This window comes from Carcharhinus amblyrhynchos, chromosome 1 (assembly GCF_965287045.1).
Source record: "Carcharhinus amblyrhynchos chromosome 1, sCarAmb.v2.hapA, whole genome shotgun sequence".
Taxonomy (NCBI): Eukaryota; Metazoa; Chordata; class Chondrichthyes; order Carcharhiniformes; family Carcharhinidae; genus Carcharhinus; species Carcharhinus amblyrhynchos.
In genome coordinates, this window is record NC_137324.1 from 7,600,276 (window position 1) to 7,624,763 (window position 24,488).

Sequence of the window (24,488 nt, forward strand, 5' to 3'; positions counted from 1 at the left end):
ACACTCGAGACCAGGCAACATCCTGGTGAACCTTCTTTGTACTCTCTCCAAAGTTTCCACATCCTTAATACACAAAGAAGACTACCTTCTGGTAGTATGGTGACCAGGACTGCAGACAATACTCCAAATGTAGTCTAACTAAGGTTTTATATAACTGTAAAATGATTTGCCAACTCTTGTACTCAATGCCCGGCTGATGAAGGTAAGCATTCCATATGCCTTCAAAAGCCATCGACGGTATCATTTGATTTGATTTGATTTATTATTGTCACATGTATTGTGTACAGTGAAAAGTATTGTTTCTTGCACACCATAGAGACAAAGCATGGAGAAGGAAAGGAGAGAGCACAGAATGTAATGTTACAGCCATAGCTAGCGTGTAGAGAAAGGTCAAGGTAGGTCCATTCAAAAGTCTGACAGCAGCAGGGAAAAAGCTGTTATTGAGTCGGTTTGTTCATGATCTCAGACTTTTGTGTCTTTTTCCCGACGGAAGAAGATGGAAGAGAGAATGTCCGGGGTATGTGGGGCCCTTGATTATGTTGGTTGCTTTTCCGAGGCAGTGGGAAGTGTAGACAGTGTCAGTGGATGAGAGGCTGGTGATGGATTGGGCTACATTCACAACCCTTTGTAGTTTCTTGCGGTCTTGGTTGGAGCAGGAGCCCATACCAAGCTGTGATACAAGCAGAAAGAATGTCTACTAAGGTGCATCTGTAAAAGTTGGTGAGAGTCATAGCAGATTTCCTTAGTCTTCTGAGAAAGTTAAGGCGTTGGTGGGCTTTCTTAACGATAGTGTCTGGTTTGATCTGGCCTACACATGGTTCCTGACAATATGCTTGACCCTAAAATGCCTTCTGAAATGAGTCATAAAGTCATAGAGGTTTACAGCATGGAAACAGGCCCTTCGGCCCAACTTATCTATGCCGCCCTTTCTTTTTAAAACCCCTAAGCTAATCCCAATTGCCCGCATTTGGCCCATATCCCTCTATACCATCTTACCCATGTAACTAATACTAATTGACTCGCCAACTTTAAGGGCATTCAAATGGTCATTGGATAGACATATGGATAATATTGGAATAGTTTAGGTTGGATGGGCTTTAGGTTGGTTCCACTTGTCAGTGCAACATCGAGGGCTGGAGGGCCTTACTGCGCTGTAATGTTCTACGTTCTAATGTAAACGGAGGGCAGTGAGGAATGGGGAATAAATACCGGCCTAGCCAGCGACGCTCATATCCCGTAAAATGAATTTTCAAAAACCCTGGGAGTGTCAGCCTGGATTTGATGTTCAGGATTTACCTGTGGGACCAGAGCTCACGACCCGCAGCCTCAGAGCACGGGTGTCACCCACTGAGAGACAGCCTGACTCAAAGGCCCTGCGTGCCGTCAAGATCCAAAGGCGAAGCCGGCGGAGGCAAAAGGGGAAAGGTGGCCTGGATGTTTCCCCTTGGCAACAGTGGCAAATGCAGAAGACAACCTTTCGCAAGACGGGAGCATTCCCACCTCTGAGTACGGGCAGTCCCAGCAAGCGGAGATCGGGGTAGAATTCCGGAATGATATCCCGTAGGACGCTCATCACACCTTCATCATCTAGGATCCTAAACAAAAACACTCTGGCTGTATTGGATTAATAACCATTCCCGATCCCCCCCACCCCCCGCCCCACCCCCCACTACCCTACCCCCTCCCCCACCATCCCTCAGCCTCCCCTCCGCTCCTCTGGTGCAAAAATGATGACAGGCACGGAAGGAATGTTTGCATTCCAGCCTGTGAATTAGTCTGGGAATCCTTCCATGAGTTCACATTGTTCACTAAGGAAAACAACAGCGGATACGTGGTGGAGCTGGAAACCAGCCCAGTGGGGGCAGGAAATGACTCAGGGGCTGGGGGAGTGTGGAGGGGGTGGGGGGGAGGGGGGTGTGGGTGGGGGTCGAGGGTGAGGGGGTAAGTGAGCTACAATGCAAGGTCTGAAAGGTGTACAAGAGGAAAGAAATCATGGTCACAAGTCACTTCTCCCTGAATCTTTTCCCTGACTACTGACCCGCACACATCAGTGAGTAGGTTATTACTGAGTGCTACTTGATGGTGCTGTCCATCACTCAAACCAGCCCCTCATCCATTGAGTCTCTCTACACTTCCCGCTGCCTCAGCAAAGCAGCCAGCATAATTAAGGACCCCGCGCATCCCGGACACTCTCTCTTCCACCTCCTTCCATCAGGAAAAAGATACAGAAGTCTGAGTTCACGTACCAACCGACTGAAGAACAGCTTCTTCCCTGCTGCCATCAAGCTTGAGGAGAGGTCCAGAATTGGTGAGGTTTAGGTGTGGATTCTCAGTGTTTAAGACCTCAGGAACTCAGGCAATAGCCACCAACAGCGTAGCAAAGAAATTGAAAGACTGGAATTGGAGGAATGCCGAGATCTCAGAGGAACATGGGGACGAAAGAGGTTACAGCAGACAGGGAACTGGCAGAGTCTGATGAGGGCACATTAATTTATATAAAACCTACAGCAAAGTTGCTTTATGCAAATTTCCACACAAGCCTCCTCTCATCCAATTTCATCTCATCCTTCTGTCACTTATGGGCGTTTAAATGGTCAGTGGATAGGCATATGGATAACATTGGAATAGTTTAGGTTAGAGGGTCATTAGATTGGTTCCACTGGTCGGCGCAACATCGAGGGCCGAAGGGCCTGTACTGCGCTGTAATGTTCTATGTTCTAACTTCCATCTCAAACACCGCATTTGGGGACAAGCCTCATATTCTAACTCCTCTCTGGGTATAGAGATGTCTCCTGAATTCCTTATTGGCTTTATTAGCTTATATGTATGGCTCCCAACTCAGATCTCTATCACAACTGGAAAAAACAACTTCTCGATACCTACCCTGTTAAAATCCTTTTGTAATTTCAAAGGCATCACTCAGCTTGATCTGATCCTGAGAATAGAATCCAGGCCTGGTCATTACGTTGTGTTAATTGTTGTTTGATAATAGACTTCATTTCAGCATTAGGGAGGCGCTAGCAAATATATTTGGTCAGAACATTGAATACTGGAGTTGAGGTTGTACAGGATCTTGAACAATTGGGCCAGCAGGCTGATGAATGGCAACTGGAGTTTAATTTAGATGAATGTGAGGTGATGCATTTTGGTAGATTGAACTGGGGCAGGACTTACTCAGTTAATGGTAAGGCGTTGGGGAGAGTTATAGAATAAAGAGATCTAGGGGTACAGGTTCATAGTTCCTTGAACGTGGAGTCACAGGTGGACAGAGTGGTGTCTCAGGACTAGAGGGCACAGCCTCAAGATAAGGGGGGAGTGTGCAGTTTAGAACGGAGTTGAGGAGGAACTTCTTCACTCAAAGGGTGGTGAATCTCTGGAATTCTCTGCCCGTTGATGTGGTGGAGGCTGCCTCGCTAAATATATTTAAGACACGGGTAGATAGGTTTTTGGTAGGCAAGGGAATTAAGGGTTATGGGGAGAAAGCAGGAAAGTGGAACTGAGCCACTTCAGATCAGCCATGATCTTATTGAATGGCGGGGCAGGCTCGAGGGGCTAGATGGCCTACTCCTGCTCCTATTTCTTATGTTCTTATGAAGAAGGCATTCAGCTTGCTTGGTTTCATTGGTCAGAACATTGAATACAGGAGTTGGGCCGTCTTGTTGAAGTTGCACAAGACATTGGTAAGGCCACACTTGGAATACAGTGTACAGTTCTGGTCACCCTATTATGGAAAGGACATTATTAAACTAGAAAGAGTGCAGAAAAGATTGACTAGGATGCTACCGGGACTTGATGGTTTGAGTTATAAGGAGAGGCTGGATAGACTGGGACTTTTATTCCCTTGGGGTATAGGAGGCTTAGGGCTGATCTTATACAGAGGTCTATAAGACAAAGGGCATAGATAAATAGTCAACATCTTTTCCCAAAGGTAGGGGAGTGTAAAACTAGAGGGCATAGGTTTAAGGTGAGAGGGGGAGATAAAAAAGGGTCCAGAGGGGCAAATTTTTCACACAGAGGGTGGTGAGTGTCTGGAACAAGCTGCCAGAAGTGATAGTAGAGGAAGCACAATTTTGTCTTTTTAAAAAGCATTTAGACAGTTACATGAGTAAGATGGATATAGAGGGATATGGGCCAAATGTAGGCAATTGGGACTAGCTTAATGATAAAAACTGGATGGCATGGATGAGTTGGGCCAAAGGGCCTGCTTCTATGATGTAAATCTTTATGACTCTGTGCAATATTAGCTGCTTCAAAGAATAAAGGAGATAAATTGCTTAAATTTGTAAGGTCCCAAAGAGTCTCCAGTGTTTTGGTTTCAACCTTCATTGAGTGCTGTGTTCAAAGTCGATGACTTTTCCCCCAGTTTCACACAAAACAAGTGGCACGGTGGCACAGTGGTTAGCACTGCTGCCTCACAGGACCAGGCAGCCCAGTTTGATTCCTGGCGTGGGTCACTCTGCGGAGTCTGCATGTTCTCCCCGTGTCTGCATGGGTTTCCTCTGGGTGATCCGGTTGCCTCCCACAGTCCAGAAATGTGCCGGTTAGGTTAATGGGCATGCTAAGTTGCCCCTTAGTGTCAGGGTAAATATGTGGGGTCACTGTCTGTAAGGAGTTTGCACATAATCCCTGTGTGAATTTCCTCTGACTGCTCTGGTTTCCTCTCAGCCTGAAAGACCCATAACGTATAGGAGCAGAATTAGGCCATTTGGCCCATTGTGTCTGCCACACCATTCAATCACGGCTGATATGATTCTGATCCCCATTCTCCTGCCTTCTTCCTGCAAGCCTTGATCCCCTTATTGATCAAGGATCTATCGAGGTTCACTAGGCTGATACCAGAGATAAGGGGGTTGGCCTATGAAGAGAGACAAAATAGACTGGGTCTGTACTCGTTGGAGTTTAGAAGGATGAGGGGGGATCTTATAGAGACGTATAAGATAATGAAGGGGATGGATAGGGTAGAGGTAGAGAGATTCTTCCTGCTTAGAAAGGACAGTAGGACTAGAGGGCACAGCCTCAAGATAAGGGGGGGGACAGTTCAGATCGGAGCCGAGGAGGAACTTCTTCACTCAAAGGGTGGTGAATCTCTAGAATTCTCTGCCCGTTGAAGTGGTGGAGGCTACCTCGCTGAATATATTTAAGACACGGGTAGATAGGTTTCTGATAGACGAGGGGATTAAGGGTTATGGGGAGAAAGCGGGAAAGTGGAACTGATCCACTTCAGATCAGCCATGATCTTATTGAATGGCTCGAAGGGCTAGATGGCCTACTCCTGCTCCTATTTCTTATGTTCTATCTATCTCTATCTTAAAGGTGTCAGTGTTGTGACCTGGTGTTGGGAGACTTCTTACTCTGTCTTAAAGACACTCAATGACCTGGCCTCCACAGCCCTTTGCGGCAATGGGTTCCACAGGTTCACCACGCGGACATGCTGATTTGATGCATTGACCATGCTAAGTTCTCTACCAGTGTACCCTAACAGGAGTGTGGCCACTCGGGGAATTTCACAGTAACTTCATTGCAGTGTTGAAAGCCTACTAGTGACATTAATGAATAAACTTATGTGGTTGGACTGGAGACTTGGTGTTGAAGATCAGCCCTGATCTTAGCGAATGGTGAAGCAGATTAGGAGTTCACACTGGTCTGCTCGCTCCGACTCCCGTCGCTTCAGTTCTGACGTGTTCACAGTCACATCCAGTACTGCTTATTCACCAACCCCCACACTCAACATTCCCCCTTCCACTCACTCACCCTCACACATACCCTCACGCACACAATGCAAGCAAGCCACTCAAAGCGAAGGAATCTTTTGTTCATTTTTTACTAAAACAATATTTACCAACAGAAAAAAAAATAGTTTCTTTTTACACTAGACGTCTAATTGCAATCTTAAAATAAAAACACACGACAAATAATCCATATATAGCTTAAAGATAGGAATAGTACAAATTTAAACCAGTTTGCTAGGGCTTCTAAGTTTACGCTGAATATAACCAGCATCAGTAATTGGATCAACATTCAAAGTGCAAAGGTTGCAACTCTGTTGCAATCTCTAATCAAGTTATATACCTAGGATGGTACTCAGAGTAAGTTTAAACATATATATACTTTAAGTAGGAACGCAGGATATATATGTGTTTTTTTTTAAAGATAGTCTCTTGTCTTCCGTTGAAAGGTCATCTCTTCCACCAACTTTCTCCCGTGTCCTTTCCCCGCTCTCCCTTCTCTCTCTCTTTCTCTCTCCCTCCCTCGCTCGCTCCTCAACTTGAGTTGGTCAAATCCTCTTCTCTTCCTCCTCCGCTCCCCATCCCTTCCACTTGTCCAGGATTCTTTGCCTTCGGAACTCTCTCTTTGTGTGACTCTCGCGCGAAGTTTTTTTCTTTCCCCATCCAAAATCGCCATCCTTGTGCCAGACACAACGGAAATTTGCTCAGAGGCCTGTTGCGTCTTTATGCCTTGTACATTAGTTTGTCAAAGAGTTTATTTTTTCCTTAAAATTCAGGTGTGTATTTTTTTGTGTGTGTGTGTGTGTGTTGAACCATTGTTGCTTCACTGGGGTTTGGTGAGAAGTGGTGGTGAGGCCGGGGTGGGGTGGGGGGGTGGGGGTGGAGGGGAGGTGGGGTGTAGGAGTTGGCCCTCCGTTACACCGTGGAACCCAGCATCGACTCTGTCTCTGGGTCTATCTCGTTCTGATTGGAATCCAGTCCAGAGAATTTGACCTTCAACCCGTCCACGGGGTGAACCACTGGCACCGTCAACATTCGGGGGAAAGTCCTGGTGGCCAGCTCGAACCTGCTAGTGCTGGCCAGCTCCATCGCCAGCACTTTCAGAATCAGCTTTGCCAGCTCTTTGCCCAGGCAGCTCCTGATGCCCCCTCCAAAGGGGATGTAACTGAAGCGGTCACCTTTGTTCTCGTCCCGATCTTCCCCAAAGCGGTCAGGGTCGAAGACCTCAACGTTCTGGAATATGGGAGCCGTGTCGTGCGTGTCCCGGATACTGTACAGGACACTCCAGCCTTTGGGAATCTGGCATCCCTGAAAACGAAAACGCAGGCAGTGGTTAAACTCCCCCACTCGATCGCTTAAACCCGAAAATTAAACAACAAGAGGGTTTGCTTCATTGGCCTGGTGGGTAGCATCCCTGATTCTCAGCCAGAAGATCTAGGTTCGAGTCCCACGGCAGGACACGATGGCCAAGGAAGGTGTGGCACGATGACACAGTGGGTTAACACTGCTGCCTCACAGCACCAGGGTTCGATTCTCAGCTTGGGTCCCTATCTGTGCAGAACGTTCATGTAAAAACTCCTTCTAAACACACCAATGACCGGCGGTTAAGAGTGGGAGAGACTCCTGGTCAGCCATGCTTGATGGGGAGTGTCACCCCCTCAAGATATAAACCCCTGGCGACAGACTAGAGTCAGGTTTACAGCATGGAAACAGGCCCTTTGGCCCAACTTGTCCATGTCGCCCTTCCTTTTCAAACCACTAAACTAATCCCAATTGCCCATGCTTGGCCCATATCCCTCTATACCCAATGAAACCCTACAGTACAGAAAGAGGCCATTCGGCCCATCGAGTCAGCACCGACCACAATCCCACCCAGGCTCCCCCCCCCACCCCCCATATCCCTACATATTTTAACCACTAATCCCTCTAACCTAAGCGTCTTAGGACACTAAGGGGCAATTTTAGCATGGCCAATTCACCTAACCAGCACATCTTTGGACTCTGGGAGGAAACCGGAGCACCCGGAGGAAACCCAGGCAGACACGGGGAGATTGTGCGAACTCCACACAGATGGTGACCCGAACTGGGAATCGAACCCAGGTCCCTGGAGCTGTGAAGCAGCAGTGCTAACCCACTGTGCTACCATGCCGCCCGTGTAACTGTCTAAATGCTTGTTAAAAGACAAAATTGTATCAGCCACTGCAATACCGCTGGCAGCTCGTTCCAGACGCTCACCACCCCCTGTGTAAAACAACTGCCCCTCTGGACCCTTTTGTATCTCTCCCCTCTCACCTTAAACCCTCTAGTTTTAGACTCCTCTACCTTTGGGAAAAGACATTGACTATCTAGCTTCTCATTATTTTATAGACCTCTATAAGATCACCCCAGAGTCTTCAAAGCTCCAGAGAAAAAAGTCCCAGTCTATCCAGCCTCTCCTTATAACTCAATCCATCAAATCCTGGTAGCACCCTAGTAAATCCTTTCTGCGCTCTTCCTAGTGTAATAATATCACCAGCGACCTGTTCTGGGAATTACTCGCTATGGAAACAGACAAAAGACTGCCTTAGTGCGTCACTAGGTGAGGGAAGGGAATTGGATTGAAATTGCCTCACTGGCCCTGAGTCAATGTTCTAATATAAAAACATGTGAATTTCTATAGCACCTTTCACAATCTCGAGCCCAAATTGCTTCACAGTCAGTGAGGTAACTTTGAGGTGGAGTTATTTTGTGCTGTAGGAAAGCCAGCAGCCAATCTGCGCACAGCAAGATCCCCAGTTAATCACTTTCAGTGAATATTCACCATAAAGAATGTCCCTGTCCTTTTACTGAACCGTTTGCATCAACCTGTCAGGACAGCTCGGGCCTTGTTCCGAGGCCTCATGTGGTGAACAGCACATCAGGCAGTTCCCCACACACTGCAATGGAATGTGCTCACGTCTCCAGGCTGGGGTAAGGTAAAACACATCGACAACACTGGTGTGGGCAATGACAGGGAAAGCCCTGTCGCATCAGCCCCTTCTCAAGGGCAATTAGAGACGGGCAATAAACATTGGCCTAGCCAGTCACGCCCCACGTTCATGAAAGAGTTACGAACTACCACCATCCCTGCAGTGTAGTTACGCCCACAGTGCTGTTAGGCAGGGATTTTGACCCAGCGACAGTGAAGGAACGGTGATATATTTCCAAGACAGGATGGTGAGTGTCTTGGAGGGGAACCTCCAGATACTGATGTACTCAGATATCTGCTGCTCTTGTCCTTCTAGATGGTAGAGACTGTGGATTTGGAAAGTGCTGCTGAAGGAGCCTTGGGGGTTCCTGTAGTGCATCTTGTAGATGGTACACATGATGCATCAGTGGTGGGGCGACTGAATGTTTACAGCGGACCGCTCTCGGCAGTGGCTAGTTCCACATTCTAACCATTCTCTGATTCTAGAAGTTTCTCCTGAACTCCATCAGTTTTCGGAGCGCTGCTCCTTCAACAGGTGAGAGGTAGGTTTCACGAACACGGCTCATATAGATAGAGACACAATTGCAAGATAATTACAGATTTGGAGTATGAAGAATGGTTGGAATGTGAGTCTTTTCAGGTAATGGAATCTTTGCAGGTACAGTGTCACATTCCAACCATCCTTTTTGATTGGTCATGTCACATTGACTCTAGAGTCAGGGGGATTAGCAGGGTAAATGTTACGGGGATAGGGCCTGGGGTTGACTGTGGTCAGTGAGGACTCAATGGGCTGAATGGCCTCCTTCTGCAGGGATTCTATCATTCTATGACTAATAAGAACATAAGAAATAGGAGCAGGAGTAGACCATCTAGACCTTCGAGCCTGCCCCGCCATTCAATAAGATCATGGCTGATCTGAAGTGGATCAGTCCCACTTTCCCGCTTTCTCCCCATAACCCTTAATTCCCCTATCAGAAACCTATCAACCCGTGACTCAAATATATTCAGCGAGGTAACCTCCACCACTTCAACGGGCAGAGAATTCCAGAGATTCACCACCCTTTGAGTGAAGAAGTTCCTCCTCAACTCTGATCTAAACTGCCCCCCACTTATCTTGAGGCTGTGCCCTCTAGTCCTGCTGTCCTTTCTGAGCGGGAAGAATCTCTCTACCTCTACCCTATCCATCCCATTCATTATCTTATACGTCTCTATAAGATCCCCCCCTACTTGTGACACTAATAATAAATAAACTTTAAACCATCCTATTAACTGTACTTCAAGAATACCTCATTGGCATTGGACGCAAATTAATTAATTCTTTGCTAGGCCTCTTTGGGGCCTAAGTTTGATTTGCACTTACGTCTAACTCAAATGTCTGCAGCGCTGTCCTGTAGCCACCCGAGACAGGTGGAAGCAGGCGTAGGACTTCCTTGATGACACAGTCCAGGTACCTGAGGCGCACGACCGTGGCCATCCTGGGGGTCTCCTCGCACTTGCAGCCGTTGTGGAGGATCCCGTTACTCCGCAGCTCCTCCCTCAGTTTCTCCAGCACCTCCGGGTGCTGCAGCAGCTGCAGGATCAGCGATGTGGTCGCGCTCGAGGTGGTCGCAAAGGCTGCAAAGATCAGTTCCACCGTGGATTCCTGGGACGGGGGGAGGGCAGACATGGAACAACATTGAACTTCCAGCACCCAAACAGGCCAGTGGGCCCAGCTTGCCCCAGGGCCCTGGTTAACTTCCACAACCTCCTCCTCCTCCGACTCCTCGTCACAACATCATAACATCTAGAGCCTAAAGATTGTAGAATCCCTACAGTGCAGAAGTAGGCTATTCAGCCCATCGAGTCTGCACCGATAACAATCCCATCTTGGCCCCATCCCCACAACACCACATATTTACCCTACTAAAGGGGCAATTTTAGCATGGCCAATCAGCCTAACCCTCACATCCTTGAAGCACCCAGAGGAAATCCAGGCAGACACGGGGAGAATGTGCAGACTCCATACAGGCAATGACCTGAGGCCGGAATCGAACCCGGGACCCTGGCGCTGTGAGGCAGCAGTGCTAACCACTGCGCCGCCATCCCACCCAGGCCCGATATCCATAATTCCAAGTATTTACCCTGCAAATACCCCTGACTTTGGGGTCAATTTAGCACGGCCAATCAGCCTAACCCGCACATCTTTGGAGTGCGGGAGGAAACCGGAGCACCCGAAGGAAATCCAGGCAGACACGGGGAGAATGTGCTAACTCCACACAGTGTCCAAAGCCAGGAATCAAACCCAGGTACTTGGCGCTGTGGGGCAGCAGTGCTAACCGCTGTGTCATAGCTATAATTTCCAGTTTTGGACAGCCTTGCAAGCTGGGACATTTTCTCTACGTCTGCCTTACCCTTCATCATTCTCTCAGCTTAGCTCTCAGCCCTTTCATCTGTAGGAGAATTAATGTTTTAGAATCAGGGCATGTGCGAGCGCAGTTTCCTCTGGCAAGGTGCCAACTGTGAGTGAGCTGAAGAGAGATGTGACCAACTATTACTGGAGATCCACATCTCAGACTGATTGGAGCCACCATGGGTAGGCAGTGGTATAGCGGTATTGTCAATGGGTTACTGATCCAGAGACCCCAGGTAAGATTTGGGAACCAGGGTTCAAACCCCACCACAGCAGATGGTGAAATTTGAATTCAATACAAATCTGGAATTAAAAATCTCCTGATGACCATGAAACCATTGTCAATTGTCGGGAAAGCCCACCTGGTTCATTAATGTCCCTTAGGGAAGGAAACCTGCCATTCTGGCCTGCATGTGACTCCAGACCCATTGCAATGTGGTTGGCTGTCACTTGCCCTCTGAAATGGAGGGCAGTTAGGGATGGGTGATAATGCTGGGCCCAGGCAGTGACACCCACGTCCCATAAAACAATTAAAAAGAAATTCTGTATAACTGCTCAGTGTCTAAAATAAAGTTTACTTATTAGTCACAAGTAGGCTTACATTAACACTGCAATGAAGTTATCGTGAAAATCCCCCAGTCGCCACACTCCGGCGCCTGTTCGGGTACACTGAGGGAGAGTTTAGCACGGCCAATGCACCCTTAACCAGCACATCTTTCGGACTGTGGGAGGAAACCAGAGCACCCAGAGGAAACCCACGCCAACACAGGGAGAATGTGCAGATCGCACACAGACAGTGACTAAAGCCAGGAATCAAACCCGGGTCCCTGGCACGGTGAGGGCAGCAGTGCTAACCACTGTGCCACTGCGCTGCCCTACAGCCTATCCTCCCATTCATTTAGATTGTGGCTGAGCGGAACCTCAGCCCCATCTCCCGGCTTTTAATAATATCTTCACCCAACAAGCCTTTACCCATTTGAGTACTGACAGCTCCAGCTGCCTTTTGGGACAGGGGCTTGGATTGTTAGGAATGGGTTCACAGACCTTCCCACTAATTCCTAATTTGATAGAAGTCACTGATATATAAAGGTAGCCACAGGTGGCACTGGCTGTCAGTGGAAAACTGTACGTGGAGTTGGATCAAAGAAATAAAGGTAGTTTATGAAGAAGCAGAACTCGTGTTTCCTGTACAAATATGAATATAAATAGGACAAGGGGCCATGGGCTTAAGGTGAGGGGGGAGAGGTACAACACAGATATTAGAGGGAGGTTTTTCACACAGAGGGTAGTGGGGGTATGGAATGCTCTGCCAAATAAGGTGGTGGAGGCAAACACGCTAGAGTCATTTAAGAGTAACTTAGACAGGCACATGACTGGGTTGGAGATGGGTGGATATAGGAGATTGTTTTAAATAAGGGTCATTAGCACTGGGGCGTCCCTGGTAATGTAAATGGATATGGTATGACAATAATGTTTTTTCTCTTTTCATTCACAGGTTTTAAGTCGGTCCGCCTCGTGTCCAACGAAGGGCATACACGCGATGGGTCGTACTGGGGCTGCTCTTGGTTGTTCGAGATTGGCCTAGTGCTTCACGTCGTTAGTGTGTGCCTAAACTGGACAAGATACTGGGCAAGACGACAGCTCAGTGGCTATCGCTGATTGCTGTGCAGACACATGGATTTGGGCCGGTGTCTGTGGGAGTTTGCGCATTCTCCCCGTGCTTGCGTGGGTTTTCTCCGGGTGCTCCGGTTTCCTCCCACACCCCAAAGATGTGCTGTAAGGCTGATTGGCAGGAATAAATTGTCCCTGAATCAGTTTCCCTCAATCTGGATGGCCATAAAACATTAGACAGGGGTCGTGGGTGGAGAGGGGGGCTGGTGGTGTTGAGATGGCGGCGCGGGCTCATTGGGCCGAAGGGCCTGTTTCCCGGGCTGATATTGTTCTTTGTTCTTTGAATATCCACTGGGTCCTCTGATGTCACTCCTAAAGGTCATGACCCCTTCCTTTCGGACTCCTCCACCCGGGGAAACAGTTGCTCCAAAATGGCCCCATCCTGCCGTCTGAACGTTCCAAACTTTTCCCGTTTTGTTATTCCTTCATGGAATGTGGGCATCAGTAGCAGGGACAACATTTAATGCCCTGCCTTAATGGCCTTTGAACTTGCTAGGCCATTTCGGAGGGCATTTACGAGGGATGGGCAATAAATATTGACCAGTCAGCGATGCCCAAGTCCACATGAATGATCTAGAAAAATTTTAAGACTCAGCCACATTGCTGAGGCTTTGGAGTCACACGTAGGCCAGACCGGGTAAGGATGGCAGATTTCCTTCCCCAAAAGACATGAGTGAAGCAGACGGGTTTTTCCAACAATCAATGAGAGTTATATGGTGACCATTACTGAGGCTAGCTTTCTATTCCAGATTTTATTCATTGAATTTTAACTCCATCAGCTGCCATGGTTGAGGCAGCCATGAGGAGGTGGGACCCTGGTGATCGGGAGCAGGGGGTTGGGAAGGGGGAGTGTCACAATCGGTGATCAGGTGGGTGGGGGGTTGCTGGGGCCAGAGATCAGAAGGCCGGTGATTGGTATTTAAAGTTCATTTATTAATCCAATGTTCCCTAACCAGCACATCTTTGGATTGGGGGGGGGGGGGGGGAAACTGGAGCACCTGGAGGAAACCCACGCAGATATGGGGAGAACGTGCAAACTCGGCACAGACAGTGACCCAAGCCGGGAATCGAACCCAGGTCCCTGGCACTGTGTGAGACAGCAGTGCTAACCACTGTGCCACCGCGCTGCCCCGGGGGTGGTGGGGGCATGTCAACCAGCTCCCCGTCTACTGGGAGATTCGCGCCAAGCCCCAGTCAGCCCCTGAACAGTCTGATGCCGGACTCTCCAGCGGGTTTAGGCTCAGTTCCCCACCCCCCAATCGTGTGCAACCCCCCCCCTGCAGACACCACCCCCCCCCCCCCAACGCCCCCCAGCCCATCCTGGCCACTGGTGTGGTTCTCCTGGTGGACTCCATATTGCACCGAGTGCCGTAAATGATCAAAAGCCAGCTCGCCCAAAGAAGCTGGCGGGAATCGCGCCCGTTTGTTTTCGGGAGTGAGGATTGGGAGAGTTGGTTACCTTCAGTTCCTGCATGGTGAGCTCTTTGCCTTGCTCCCTCGCGCTGTCTATCAGAATGTCCAGCGCGTCTGAGTAATCCTTCTCTTGTTTGCACTGCAGTTTCTCGCTGATGGCTTTCTCCAGGTACTTATGAAGGTTGTCCCGGGCTCGCATACCCTGCAGCCGTCAAGAGGTGAAGGTACAATACAATCGTCACTGGTCAGGCCAGAACCTCATTCACTCAAAAACAACTTGCCTATATACACCAGCTTTAACACAACAGATATCCCAATGTGCTCGACAGAAGCCTTCATCAAACCAGATACTGACACTGAAACCCGTAAGGTGATAAACGCTAAGATTTTAAGGAGTGAGGTCGAGACGGAGAGGCTCAGCGAGGGAATTCCAGAGCTTAGGATCTCGGCAACTGAACACACGGCTAGGAAGAGAAGGATGTGCCAGCCATCAGGAGATGAGAGATGGCGAGAGAATTATCATAGAATCATAGATTCCTACAGGAGGAGGCCATTTGGGCCATCGAGTCTACGCCGACCACAATCCCACCCAGGCCCTATCTCCATAACCCCATGCGTTTACCCAAGCTAGTCCCCCTGACACTAAGGTGCAATTCAGCATGGCCAATCCACCTAACCCACATTTCTTTGGAATGTGGGAGGAAATCGATGCACCCGGAGGAAACCCATGTAGACACGGGGAGAACGTGCAGGCTCCACACAGACGGTGACCCAAGCCGGGAATCGAACCGGGACCCTGGCGCTGTGAGGCAGCAGCGCTAACCACTGTACCACCGTGTCACCCTACGGCTGGGGATTGGGAGAGTGCAGAGATCTCAGAGCGCTTCTGGGGCTGGAAAGACGTCACAGCAAGAGGGAAGGGTGAGGGATTTGAAAAGAACCATGAGGATTTTAATATCCGAGATGCTTGCTTGACCAGGAAGCAACGTAAGTCAGCGAGGAATCAGAATCGATGCAAGTTAAGAGATGGACAGCAACATTCTGGATGAGCTCCAGAATTATCAGCCCATCACGAAATTTCACAGGACAGCTCCGAATACATCAGTGCGCCCTTGCAAATTAACAAAGAGACATCCTAATGGCCTCAATAGGCAGTAGAAGTGGACAGTGAGAACGTAACCTCAGTCCATCTCTGACTACCGTGAGAGAGAGAGAGAGGAGTCAGTGTTACACAATTACTCTAGAATGGATTTGAAGTCAGCTCCAACTGAACAAAAGAACAAGCAATAAACAATTACCCAGCAATAAAACCTCCCTCATCGGAATTTAACATCCAATCTAAACAACACCAAAAGACTGAAACTGTGAGGGGGCTGGATTGACATTAGTAGAGATACAGTCAGTAACACAGGGTGCTGGGGGAGAGGGGTTACTGAGTGACAGTGTGAGGGAGCTGGATTAACATCAGTAGAGATACAATCAGTAACACAGGGTGCTGGGGGAGAGGGGTTACTGAGTGACAGTGTGAGGGAGCTGGATTAACATCAGTAGAGATACAATCAGTAACACAGGGTGCTGGGGGAGAGGGGTTACTGAGTGACAGTGTGAGGGAACTGGATTAACATCAGTAGAGATACAGTCAGTAACACAGGGTGCTGGGGGAGAGGGGTTACTGAGTGACAGTGTGAGGGAACTGGATTAACATCAGTAGAGATACAGTCAGTAACACAGGGTGCTGGGGGAGAGGGGTTACTGAGTGACAGTGTGAGGGAGCTGGATTAACATCAGTAGAGATACAGTCAGTAACACAGGGTGCTGGGGGAGAGGGGTTACTGAGTGACAGTGTGAGGGAGCTGGATTAACATCAGTAGAGATACAGTCAGTAACACAGGGTGCTGGGGGAGAGGGGTTACTGAGTGACAGTGTGAGGGAGCTGGATTAACATCAGTAGAGATACAGTCAGTAACACAGGGTGCTGGGGGAGAGGGGTTACTGAGTGACAGTGTGAGGGAGCCGGATTAACATCAGTAGAGATACAGTCAGTAACACAGGGTGCTGGGGGAGAGGGGTTACTGAATGACAGTGTGAGGGAGCTGGATTAACATCAGTAGAGATACAGTCAGTAACACAGGGTGCTGGGGGAGAGGGGTTACTGAGTGACAGTGTGAGGGAGCTGGATTAACATCAGTAGAGATACAGTCAATGTTGATGTAAGATTCGATCATTAAGTTACTGTCCATACGAAGTGACCTACCTTCCTGTAGCCACTGAACGGAAAGTCAAGAGGTAAGGAGAAAAGATTGGCGACTAGCTGTTCGAAACTTTCTGACAGGAGGTCTAGTTCCGGCTCGGAAATGCGGAATCCCAGTAACACCCGGACTGCGATGCGGAAGGTCAGCTTCTTGGCTTCTTGGTAAACGGTGATGGGTTCCCCACTGCTGCTCCAGTCTCGTATTCCATCCTGGATCGCTTGCTGGATCTTGGGAAGGTAACATTCCAGGGCACTATGGCTGAAAACCTTGGCAAAAATCTGGAAATGAACCAGATCAACGAAGATTTGAATTCATTCTCCACATGCCAGTGTCACAGACACAGCCAGTATTTACTGTTCAGTCTTGGTACAAATGGCAGGCCGATTCAGAGAGCAGTTAATTAGTGTTAGATATTGGCACAAACTTAGTACAGACATTAGTAAAGACGAAAGGGCACGGGTAGCATGGTGGCACAGTGGTTAGCACTGCTGCCTTACAGTGCCAGGGACCCGGGTTCAATTCCCAGCCTCGGGTCACTGTCCGTGTGGAGTCTGCATGCTCTCCCTGTGTCTGCGTGGGTTTCCTCCGGGTGCTCTGATTTCCTCCCACGCTCCAAAGACGTGCGGTTTAGGCTAATTGGCCATGCTAGATTGGCCCTAGTGTCAGGGGGATTAGTGCGTTAAATACGTGGGGTTATGAGAATAGAAGCTAGGTGGGATTGTGGTCAGTATAGACTCGATGGGCCGAATGGCACTGTAGGGATTCTACGACATTAGTGATGCAACCAGGTTTTTCTGATAATATCCTTGACACCTGGACTCAAAGCCACAGGGAACCGGAGAAAGTTTCATCAGCTCTTTTGTTCAATGATTTCAGACATTACTTTGAAAGATTGTAGTGAGTAATACCAGGCGCTACTGAATGGGAAATCAATTCTTCACTCGATCCAGCTATTATTTCTCATTTCTTAACCTGAGTTCCAGTTCCCCAATTGCAGTGCGGAGGTTGGTACCCTGGGTTCTTCGCCCAAAAACATGCAAACTGTTAAATAGCGGCAAAAAATGTTTCCACTTTCTCATCACCTCCTTTCCTGCTCTGAGGGTGTGCCAATTAGAAATTGAGCAAATGGTGAGGAGGATTGAGGGATGGAGTGAGGAAGGAGTGTGGGGAGAGTGAGGAGGGGGTGAGGGGAGAGTGAGGAGGGAGTGAGGGGAGAGTGAGGAGGGAGTGGGAAGGGAGTGAGAGAGAGTGAGGAGGGAGTGAGAGTGAGTGAGGAGCGAGTGAGGAGGGAGTGAGGGAGAGTGAGGGGAAGTGAGGAAGGAGTGAGGAGGAAGAGAGTGGGGATAGAGTGAGGAGGGAGGAGGAAAGGAGTGAGAAGGGATTGAGGAGGGAGTGGGGAGGGAGCGAGAAGGGAGGGAGAGTGAGGGGAAAGTGAGGAGGGAGTAGGGAGGGAGTGAGGACGGAGTGGGGAGGGAGTGGGGAGGGAGTGAAGAGGGAGTGAGGAGGGAGTGGGGAGGGGGTGAGGAGGGAGTGGGGAGGGAGTGGGGAGGGAGTGAAGAGGGAGTGGGGAGGGAGTGGGGAGGGAGTGAAGAGGGAGTGGGGAGGGAGTGGGGACGGAGTGAGAAGGGAGTGAGGAGGGAGTGGGGAGGGAATGAGGAGGGAGTGAGGAGGGAGTGAGGAGGGAGTGAGGAGGGAGTGAGGGATTATGGATTAGAGGGAATGAGGATCGAGTGAGAACTTGGTTTGGTCACTCTCTGGAGAATGAATGGTGCGTGTTTATCCTGCTGATTCTGATGCCAGTCATTGTTTATGAGAGAGAATGGAAACGACAGAGAGACCATACAGTGGGAGCTCTCAGACTCGAAGGGTAATGGAACAGTTCAGCTCCTGACCTTTAAAAACAGCCTCAGTGGAGGTGGCTTTCCTGGTCTGGGAAAAGGTAAGATTTTCCTGGCCCCGTTTCTGTAGGTTTATATAATTTGCTTTCAGCTGTCGACTGTTCAAATAATGTTGAGGTTCCCTTTTCGCCTCAGTCTGGCTCCACCCACCTTCTTACACAAAGTAAATCAGTGCTATTTTTCTCTGCAATAACACAGTATAGTACATTGAGGTATTTGATTCTGAGTGCATTACAATAATGACGCAAACGTGCGTAGGAGCTACGGGGAGGTGACGGCCAGCATCACAATGGTCTGCAGACTCGTACAATGAATTGTGGACAGAGAAAAACTGGTGAAGGTTACAGATGAAGAAAATGCAAGCAATCCTGTGCGCTAGTGGAAACACCACTGTGTTGAACTATGCTGTACCCTGGAGGCTGTGAATTCTCAGAGCGCTCAGCGTGCAAACACACTGCCTTTTCTTTTATTCATTCATGGAAGACACTAGTGTGGCCAGTACTCGTAGCCCATCCCTAGTTGCCCTTATTCATAAGAACATAAGAAATAGGAGCAGGAGTAGACCATCTAGCCCCTCGAGCCTGCCCCGCCATTCAATAAGATCATGGCTGATCTGTCGTGGCTCAGTTCCACTTTCCCACTTTCTCCCCATAACCCTTAATTCCCCTGTCTATCAGAAACCTATCTACCCGTGTCTTAAATACATTTAGCAAGGTAGCCTCCATCACTTCAACGGGCAGAGAATTCCAGAGATTCACCACCCTTTGAGTGAAGAAGTTCCTCCTCAACTCTGATCTAAACTGCACCCCCCTTATCTCGAGGCTGCGCCCTCTAGTCCTGCTGTCCTTTCTAAGCTGGAAGAATCTCTCTACCTCTACCCTATCCATCCCCTTCATTATCTTATACGTCTCTATAAGATCCCCCCTCATCCTTCTAAACTCCAACAAGTACAGACCCAGTCTATTTAGTCTCTCTTCATAGGCCAACCCCCTCATCTCCGGTATCAGCCCAGTGAACCTCCTCTGCACTCCCTCCAAGGCCAAAATATCCTTGCGTAAGTGCGGCGACCAAAACTGCACACAGTACTCCAGCTGCGGCCTCACCAGTGCCCTGTACAGTTGCAGCAAGACCTCCCTACTTTTATATTCTATCCCCCTCGCTATTCAGAGGGCAGCTGAGAGTCAACCACATTGCTGTGGCTCTGGAGTCACACATAGGCCAGACTGGGTAAGGACAGCAGATTTCCTTCCCTAAGGGGACATTAGTGAACCAGATGGGTTTTTCTGACAATCGATCACAGCAGAGACAAGTGGGAGCCTCTCACCCGAATGACAGTGCCTACTGACACTGTGTGGGTGGCACTGCTGCCTCACAGCTCCAGGAACCTGGGTTCGATTCCCAGTTTGGGTCTGTGTAGAGTTTGCACATTCTCCCCACGTCTGCGTGGGTTTCCACCGGGTGCTCCGGTTTCTTCCCACAGTTCAAAAGAAGTGCTGGTTAGGTGCACCGACCATGCTAAATTCTTCCTCAGTGTGTCCAAGCAGCATCGGATTTTTACAATAACTTCATTGCAATGTTAATATAAGCCTACTTGTGACACTAATAAATAAACTTTAAACAGTGCAGCAAGTGAACATCAGCAGAGATTTTGTGACCAGTATGCTGAAAGAGGTATAGGAGAGAATTGCAGCCTTCACTCTATTTCATAGAATCCTTACAGTCAGAAGGAGGCCATGTTGCCCATCCAGTCTGCACTGACAACAATCCCACCCAGACCTTATCCACACAGCTCCAGGTATTTTACACTAGCTAGTTCCCCTGATAATAAGGGGCAATTTAGCATGGTCAATCCACCTAACCCACACTCTTTGGACTGTGGGAGGAAACCGGAACACCCAGAGGAAACACTCACACACCCACGCTCAAAGACAGACACACAGTCACACACATGCATACACACACCCACACACACACACCCATACACAGACACACAGCATGCATTCACACACCCACACTCACACACACACAGATACACAGTCATACACACACACATACAGAGTCACACACACACACATATACACAGATACACAGTCACTCACACACACACATACACAGATACACAATCACACACACACACACGGATACACAGTCACACACATACACAGATACACAGTCACACACATATATACAGTCACACTCACACCTACACTCACATACACAGATACACAGTCTCACACGCACACACATACACAGTCTCACACACACACACACACATACACAGATACCCAGTCACACACACTCCCACACTCACATACACAGTCACACACACACACTCACATACAGAAATACACAGTCTCACTCACACACACACACACACCCCCACACACACACACACCCACACACCCCCATACACACTCATACACTCTCACACCACCCCTCCTGCCCCTGCCAAACACACACACACACTCACATACATACACTCTCACACACACTCCTGTAAAGTGTGTTTATCTCAAGAGGACGAAGGGGAAACATGGAGAGAAAAAGAATGCATTTTCTTTGTCAGTTTACAATTCCAACACTTCACCTGATTCCCAGCAGTTGAATTCAATCCCATTCGAAAAGGGAATTGGAGAAATAGTTGGAAAGGAAACTGGGCCATGGGGAAACAGTAAAGAACAGCGGATCTAATTGGATAACTCTCTCAGCAAGTCACCACAGGCAAGATAAGCCAACATCCCCCAACTGGCCTGGGAGCGTCGACTCGGTGACAGAGTTCGGGTCCACACATTCCAGGCATTTAATTTCTCCACATTTTTCTCACAACCGAATGTGGTTCTGTAAACAATGTGCTTTCTCAAGTCCTGCTCCACCAGGCTCTCTTCAAGCAACTGACTCACTTCCCTCCCCACCGCCGTCAGCCCAGAGCTGATCCCAAACCTGCAGCTTGATGCACTGGCTCCTCCGTGTGCACCCACTGCACCCTCTGCTGAAACTTTGACACCACTGCAACTTTGCAAAGAGAGGGAGCAGCTTTGCGGAGGGTGGGGATGGAGGGTGAGGGACTGCGCTGGTCCCTCATGCCACCCACGAGCCCTCGCCCACACCTAAAATTCAGGCCACAGCATCTGGGTGGCTGGAGCCTACCGTTAAGGGTCAGCAGAAGCTCACTGAGTTACACTCTCACCTTTGACTCAAGAGTGTTGTGAGGTCAAGTGATAGAATCACAGATTCGCTACAGTACAGAAGGTGGCCATTCAGCCCATCCAGTCTGTACCCACCACCTAGGGTGGTCCTGCAAACGCACCTATTTATCCTGACACTAGGGTCAATTTAGCATGGCCAATCAACCTAACCTGCACACCTTTGCACCTGTAAACTCCACACGTATCCATTGACTCTGTCTACACTTCCCGCTGCCTCAGAAAAGCAGCCAGCTTAATTAAGGACCCCACGCACCCCGGACATTCTCTCTTCCGCCTTCTTCCGTCAGGAAAAAGATACAGAAGTCTGAGGTCACGTCCCAACCGATTCAAGAACAGCTTCTTCCCTGCTGCCGTCAGACTTTCGAATGGACCTGCCTCGCATTAAGTTGATCTTTCTCCACACCCTCACTATGACTGTAACGCTACATTCTGCACTCTCTCATTTCCTTCTCTATGAACAGTGTGCTTCATCTGTACAGCAGGTGAAAAACAATACTTTTCACCACATATTAATATATGTGACAATAATAAATCGAATTAAAAATCAAAGACAGTCGCCCAAGGCTGGAATTGAACCCAGGCCCCTCGCGCTGTGAGCCAGCAGTGATAACCACTTTGCCGTTCAATGGGGCAGAGCTTTAGAAATCATAGGTTCAAAGCCCCCCTGTTCCTCACAAGGCTTGCTGGACCTTTCTTCCTGTAGTGTGCCATTGCAGAATGCTTTGTCCTGTCAGGAGGCTCCACAAGAGCCAGTGTGGGCTAAATCCTCAAACATCGACAACCCTCAGTATCCAGAACTTGAGCCAGCGTTCCATAGGCATACGGATTTTAATCTCCAATGGATGACCTGGAGCAGCTGATTGAAACAATGGCTCCGAGCCTCCTGCTGTACTTCACTGGATAATATTAAACGTTCTCAACAGAAGAACACAAATGCCTGGTTTTCTGGGAGTTTGTGGTTATCAGTCCCTCAATGAACACTCTTCCCCAGCGTTTAAACTATTGTACATTCCATTTGGAAAAAAGCAGGCTCAGCTAGGCACTACTGCCAGTCCAGGTGAAGCAGTTTGTGTCTGTGCCAGGGGAAAAGACAGAATGAGGAGAGAGGTGGATTATAACTGAGAGAGATGAATCCTTGATGGACACGCTCAGCAAGTGAGCACACAGCCCCTGTGAAAGCCACCACCATTCAGGAAAGCAGCTCAGCTCTGTTCCTCTCTCCACAGACACCTCTAATCTACGGAGTACTTCCAGGTTTTGTATCAGCTTTTCAGCATCTGCAACATTTTACCTTGGCACTGGAGAGTGATTCTCCCACCCCGCCGTGCTGGTTTTCTAGCTAGTTTTTGAGGTGCTCCAGGATAGGGATGGGGGCCTTGATGGGGCTGTGGGGGATTGGCGGGGAGGGGGGGAGCGGTGTGCAGCCTTGCGGGGGTCCCAGGCCAGCCAGCGATCGAGCTGGCCAGCAGTCAGGGAGCTGACAGTTCAGAGGTACTGCGCGTGCGCAGAGCCCCGCTGGTTTCAGCCTCCCAGCAGGAATAGGCCCCCCTCCCCCTGAAATCTAATGAGATTCACACTGGTGACCTCCGCATTGCAGTGTTGGAGATCCTAGTGAGAACTCCCAATGAAAAAAAACAGCGTGAATTACTCCAGTTTTCCTGTGAAATCAACACTTAAAATTCTTTTGGGAGAGTTGCCCCACCCCCACCAACCCCCCCCTTCCCAAGATTGATGGCTAAGTTGCTAAAGGAACACTTCAGTAAGCAGACTGAGCCCTAAGGAACATGTTGATCCGAGCTTTGACCACCACCATCACCACCTACAATGCCCCCCCTACTCTGACCCAACCCAGCCCCCACCCCCACCACCACCTCCCTGCGCTGTGGAAAATCATGTCAGTGGAATGGACCTCAGTACACATGAACAAAATGCATGGGCTTGTTCCCAATTCCCATCATTTTGCTAGGATTGGAAAGCACACAAGAAGCAAGAATTGGAATGCGTTCCATTGTGGAGCCTCACTGGTTAAATAGCCTGATAACACACGCTGCCTACATTTGTACATAAACAGTGATCGCCCCAGACCCACTGAATGTTTGCACCAGCCTCAAGACAAGAGGGGAGAACATTAAATTTGGGACAAAAGGTTGGGATAGGGAAGAGAGGGAGATCCAGAGAGAGCAGATGGTGATTCAATCAGTCATAAAGAAAGAGGGTGACTGATTCCTTATGAGATAGTTTATCATCACTCTGTTAAGCCAGTGGTGCTGAAGAGTGAAGGGGAATGCCTCATTATGAGGAAGATTACTCAGGAATTCTACTGTTGCTTCAGCCAAAGATCATCTGAAGGGAGTTACTGAAGGGAAATATACTGAGAAACCAGGCTTTAAATTGAATTATTTAAGCACCAGAGCTTACCCACTCTGTATTTAATTTACTTTTGTGTCTATTAATTCACCCATTTCCTGAAAATTATTATTGGATTAATAACCCTGAAACTAACTTTGCATGTATTTTGAATGAGATGATGTTCAATTGCATTAAGTTGGTGAGTGATATTGAATTCAGTTGAAGGGTATTAAGTTGTGTCAGCTTCAGTTAGGTTGTGTTATATTGAGTTAGGTTCAGTTGAGTTGCATTGAGTTGAGTTGGATTGAGTTGAAGTGGGTTGTGTAGGGTTGTGCTGGATTGAGATGTTTTCAGTTGGGTTGTGTTGTGTTGGGTTGAGTTGTGTTGGGTTGGGTTGGATTGCGTTGGATTGGGTTGAGTTGTGTTGTGCTGAATTAGGTTAGGTTGAGTTGAGTTGGGTTAAGTTGTGTTGGGTTGTCTTGGGTTGGGTTGGGTTGACTTGAATTGAATTGAGTTGGGTTGAGTTGGATTGGGTTGGGTTGGATTGAGTTGTGTTCAGTGGATTGGGTTGAAATAGTTTGTGTAGGGTGGTGCTGGATTGGGTTTGGTTGCATTAAGTTGAGTTGTGTTGGGTTGG

At 48.7% G+C, this 24,488-nt stretch overlaps 1 protein-coding gene across 2 annotated transcripts in view; it reads right to left on the reverse strand.

Moving 5' to 3' along the window:
- Positions 1 to 6,601: 6,601 nt before the first annotated feature.
- The window catches only part of cyp26b1 (cytochrome P450, family 26, subfamily b, polypeptide 1), a 51,352-nt gene continuing 33,465 nt past the window's right edge, over positions 6,602 to 24,488 (reverse strand). For both annotated transcript variants that reach the window (XM_080192101.1, XM_080192186.1), the window contains 4 exons: positions 16,401 to 16,676; positions 14,193 to 14,348; positions 10,034 to 10,315; positions 6,602 to 7,034 (listed from right to left, as the gene is read on the reverse strand). In XM_080192101.1, the coding sequence (XP_080048227.1) occupies positions 6,642 to 7,034; positions 10,034 to 10,315; positions 14,193 to 14,348; positions 16,401 to 16,676 (1,107 nt within the window). In that variant the 3' untranslated portion in view covers positions 6,602 to 6,641. The remainder of the gene's footprint in view (positions 7,035 to 10,033; positions 10,316 to 14,192; positions 14,349 to 16,400; positions 16,677 to 24,488) is intronic.